The 4,628-nt window shown below is 40.6% G+C and overlaps 1 protein-coding gene across 1 annotated transcript in view; it reads left to right on the forward strand.

Annotated features, from left to right (window-relative positions):
* phf14 (PHD finger protein 14) overlaps positions 1-4,628 on the forward strand; it is a 102,839-nt gene that overhangs the window by 40,030 nt on the left and 58,181 nt on the right. Inside the window, exon 14 of the mRNA XM_034892756.1 lies at positions 1,892-1,958. Within this exon, the coding sequence (XP_034748647.1) occupies positions 1,892-1,958 (67 nt within the window). The remainder of the gene's footprint in view (positions 1-1,891; positions 1,959-4,628) is intronic.

Below are 4,628 nucleotides of genomic sequence, written 5' to 3' on the forward strand. Positions count from 1 at the left end.
TTTATTATTTTATTGTTACTGAAATATTCAGCCACTTTATCGCATATTTTCCTTGTATCGTGCAGCCCTGAACCTCTGAACTACAATCTGAAATTCCCCGTGTGACGATACACACCGTGCCTCTCACTTGATGTTTCTTGGGCTCTGGCGACATCTCCTGTGGGATGAATTTGATTGGTCCTTTGATCTGCCTCCTGGACCTCTTGGTACCATCTGGTAGCGTCTCCATGGCGATATCGGCCTCGTCACTGCTGGCCTGGTCACACTCGGAGCATTGCCTAAGGAGAAGGAAGGAAGAGAACTCCTCTCACTGAACTGGATTGATTTTGTAATCACAAAACAAATCTTTCGTCTTCACTATATCTTTAACAATTCTGTGAGAAATGTCCAGAAATCCATTGACTTATCATCCACCACTTCCATCTGGCCAGAATGTTTGATTTTTCCAAACTAAATCTGCCAATCTAATGACATTCCCATCAGCTTCAGCTGTACTTTGTGTTTACTGCTATTGCACTAATGTTAGATAAACCATGCGCCACTCTGCTGGTAACAGTGATGTGGAAACTTGACCAGAGATTATTTGTAGTTTTTGGGTGGTTGTTGTTATTTGATGTTGTTTTTGGCAATGCAATATTTCAAATATGTTCCGGAAAATTTAACGGTATCAAGTGGACCGTGTCGATCGAGCCGTATAAGGAAGTTCAAGTTAATAGCATTTTATATGTTTAAATAGAATTAAAACATCCCCTGATTAATTTGTGCTGATCCTTTTTACCAACCCAAATTTCATTTTTTTTAAAACACGACATTCTTAGCCTGGAAATCCAGACCCAAATCTGAAAGATTTAGGGTCTGGCATCTAGTAATGAAAGTCGACCATCTTGAGGGGCGGCACCAAGCGTGCATTTGAAAATCTCACTGCACGCAATTGGATAACACTACGACCAATCACAACAGCACACAGGGTGACGATTCCTGAGGTCCATACGCTTAGCTAGCAGCAGAGGAAACTGGTAGGTTTATTTCTTGCAGTATCCGGTGGGAATAAAAGCAAAATCGTCCTTCTTCATTAGGAACAATTCAAGCGCCGTCTTCCTCGCCAATACACAACACCAATTTGATAAAACTGAAATTTAATGGATTAAGTGAAAGTTAGAATAGAATGAATACAGTTTCAGAGAACAAGCAACCTCTGCTGTTTGTTGTACAGAAGAGAACAGTAGGCTGTAGTCTCTGTGGGTTTTTGTAAGTTCACAAGCGTGTAATTAGTTATGACTCAGCGTCCACACATTTTTATCATTCAAATGGTTTCTAATTTTTACCCAATAATCAAAAGAGCATCATGCTTAAAATGAATGCCAAATGAAATACAGCAGTCACAGACAGACTGTGTTGGATGAACACAAACAGGTCCTGTGTTGTAAAAGAAAAAGCTTTTCTCCCTTTCTTCAAACTAGCATATATAGAATATCTTAGAACTATCATAGGTGGAAAAACAGATGCACTAAATTTCTCTAGATCAGGAACTGCAGTAGTTGAGAGAAGAGATTGACATTTCCACCATCTCAGCATCCATCATGTGATAATCCTGCTGCCACAGACAGGTCTCAAATGTCACCACTAATATGAATAAACAAACTCTGGATCCTGATGTGGTACTAGCAGAAAGAGAATGATAATGGAATGCAGTCCCTCTTCATTTTCACATAATTAACACGTTTTATGTTTTAACTATTAAGTAGGATTGTCAAATGTATCAATTCTCAATTTATGAAATTATGCATATTGGGGTTTGACAGATCAAAAACCTCACAGATCACGGTTTTGAGCCACGAATCGGATCAATTTTCCGATGACCATATATATTTATACACACATACACACATAGTGAACACCCCGCTATTTTGCAAGTTCTCCCACTTAGAAATCATGGGGGGGGGTTTGAAATTGTCATCGTAATTTCATGTCCACTGTGAGAGACATAATCTTTAAAAAAAAATCCAGAAATCACAATTTATGATTTTTTTTACTTTTTATTTGTGTGATGTAGCTGCAAATAAGTATTTGAACACCTGTCTATCAGCTATAATTCCCTTCAAAGACCTGTTAGTCTGCCTTCAAAATGTCCACCTCTACTCCATTTATTATCCTAAATTAGATGCACCTGTTTGAGGTCGTTAGCTGCATAAAGACACCTGTCCACCCCATACAATCAGTAAGAATCCAACTACTAACATGGCCAAGACCAAAGAGCTGTCCAAAGACACTAGAGACAAAATTGTACAACTGAGCCATTTGATTGGTGGAGCTTGTGGGCCACTATATGTAGAGTTGCAAAGTGGAACTATGTTGGTGCCCTTGGTTCTGGAGGTAAAAAAATAAAAAATTCCATTATTTTTCCCCAAAGACAATCTTGTCGGGCTGAAAGTTAGAGCGCTCACTTTTGGTCCAATAGTTTCTGACTGTGTCCTAAGACAGTATTTGTCCCCTGTCTGGCTCTACCAAACCCACGCATGTCTTCATGTCTCTCACCAGTAGCTGTTCTTGGTCTTCTTGGGCATGCGTGTTAGTGGTGGCTCCAGGCACCCCAGGTGGTAATAGAGCTTGCAGGTGTCACACAGCACCAGCAGATGTTGGTCCTGGTTCTTTTTACAGATGCCGCAACTGCAGGAAAACATGAAATTATGTGTGAGAAAAGGCTGGTTATTTAACCCAAAAAAGCTTTGTCTGAGAAATTGTGTGACAGATAAACCTTCTATATTTGTGTTTTACCATATAAATAGGGATAATACAGATGTAACCTCACACACTCAAACCTGAAATGGTCTAACAAAACATTGATGGACATCTGCAGTAGAACACACGTCTCTGCCCCTGCAATTTAATATTTAAAACAAGTGCCCCCTGATTTTACTAGCATTACTTTATCATTTCACCGTTGTCCTTAATCCTCCCAATGTTTCCTTAGAATCTCTCGGGACACTTTGTATTTACCTGTAGAGTATTGCTGGCAGGCTGGATGACTTCCCTGCGGTTCCTCCCTCCTTCTTGCTGGGCTTCCTTTCTTTTGGGGCTTTCAGAACAGCTGGGGTGTTTAGTTTCTGCCAAAAAAAAAGGGAAGTGCAGAAATGTTTTTGTGTTACAGCTATGAGCAGCAACAGACACCATGTCCCTAACTGATGGCCCTTACCCTAACCTCACAGTTTTCAGACAAATTGATTCTTTCTTTAGGTAACAGTTCTAATCAAAACTTCGTGGATCTTTCCGACTGTTAGAAAAAGGGAATACAATCCTAATATTTGCAATTGCTAAATCTTCTAGCTAGAACGGCTCATTAAAAAGGGAACAGTTGCTCAAATAAGCACTCGTTACAACTGAGGTATGGAGAAAAGCATCTCTGAATACACAACAGGTTGAAAATTAATATACATTCCCCCGGCCTGTTTTCATTGCGTGAGAAAATGGACATGTGGCATTGGAGCGGGTGAAAAGCGCCAAATGACTGAGTCTCACAGTCAATGCGTGGGAAGTAGTCCTGCTTCTCACTGGCTGATCCTGTCCCACAAACATCAGCAGTTCCAAACTCCCTGGTAAACAGTTATGCATATCATGTCAACAATTTAAATTTATTAGCTCTATAATCAGGACCTCCAGTATTCATGGATTAACAGCTCCTGCAAAATGAGGTTGACAGAAGTTAGAACAGCTGGTGATTTTAATGTGTCAAATATATTTCTCCACATTTAGGTGAATATCAGATCAGATTGCGATCAGATACCCAATATCAAAAGGACTAGGATTGGGGGAAAATCTGTATGTATGTATGTATGTATGTATGTATGTATGTATGTATGTATGTATGTATGTATAAAGATATACAAAGACCTAAGACTTTTTCTATTTATACAAAACAAAATATGTTTCATAAAAGTGTAAATCTGTGTGTTAGTGAACACTTCTCCTTTGCCAAGATAATCCATCCACCTCTTACTTACTAACAGACTTAGACATTTTGACATTTTTTAAGAGGTGCAAGTCAGGCTACGGCGTAGGACCCGTGTCTCTACATACATCCATCCATACATCCATCCATACATACATGCATACTTGGCCACGGAGTAGATTAAACGCAGAAGCATAAATCACACTTTAGGGTTACCAACAAGTGACACTTAACTGAACACCTGCTTTGTTTTGGCTGAGAGTTTAGACTGTCCAAATAAAGTACTTGCCAAAGCAGAGTTCCCTCCCAGCAGAGTTGTGAGCAAAAGCGAAGGGAACCTGTTGCATGTTTTAGGTGAAAAGCAGCACCAGACAACCAGTTTTCTCTCCCCTGTATCTCAGGTACATTGCTGCCACGCAGGTTAATTAGAAAACTTATCTCGTAGGGACCCAGTCTGTCACTAAACAGACAAGGTTTTCCCTGAGGAAGCTCTAATCTGGGCTAACTCGCTCTGCCTACAGCGCTGAGGGAGCATCCCCGCGGGGAGGACTGATAGATGGGAGGGACAGGGTGACCAAAGCACAAGGGGCTGCTATCTCCTCAACCTCGACTGGACTGGTCTGGTCTGGTCTGCCTGCATCAGACCATGAGGAAGTGTCTCTGCTGCTGATATGGAGCAGTT

This window comes from Etheostoma cragini, chromosome 14, assembly GCF_013103735.1.
Source record: "Etheostoma cragini isolate CJK2018 chromosome 14, CSU_Ecrag_1.0, whole genome shotgun sequence".
Classification (NCBI taxonomy): domain Eukaryota; kingdom Metazoa; phylum Chordata; class Actinopteri; order Perciformes; family Percidae; genus Etheostoma; species Etheostoma cragini.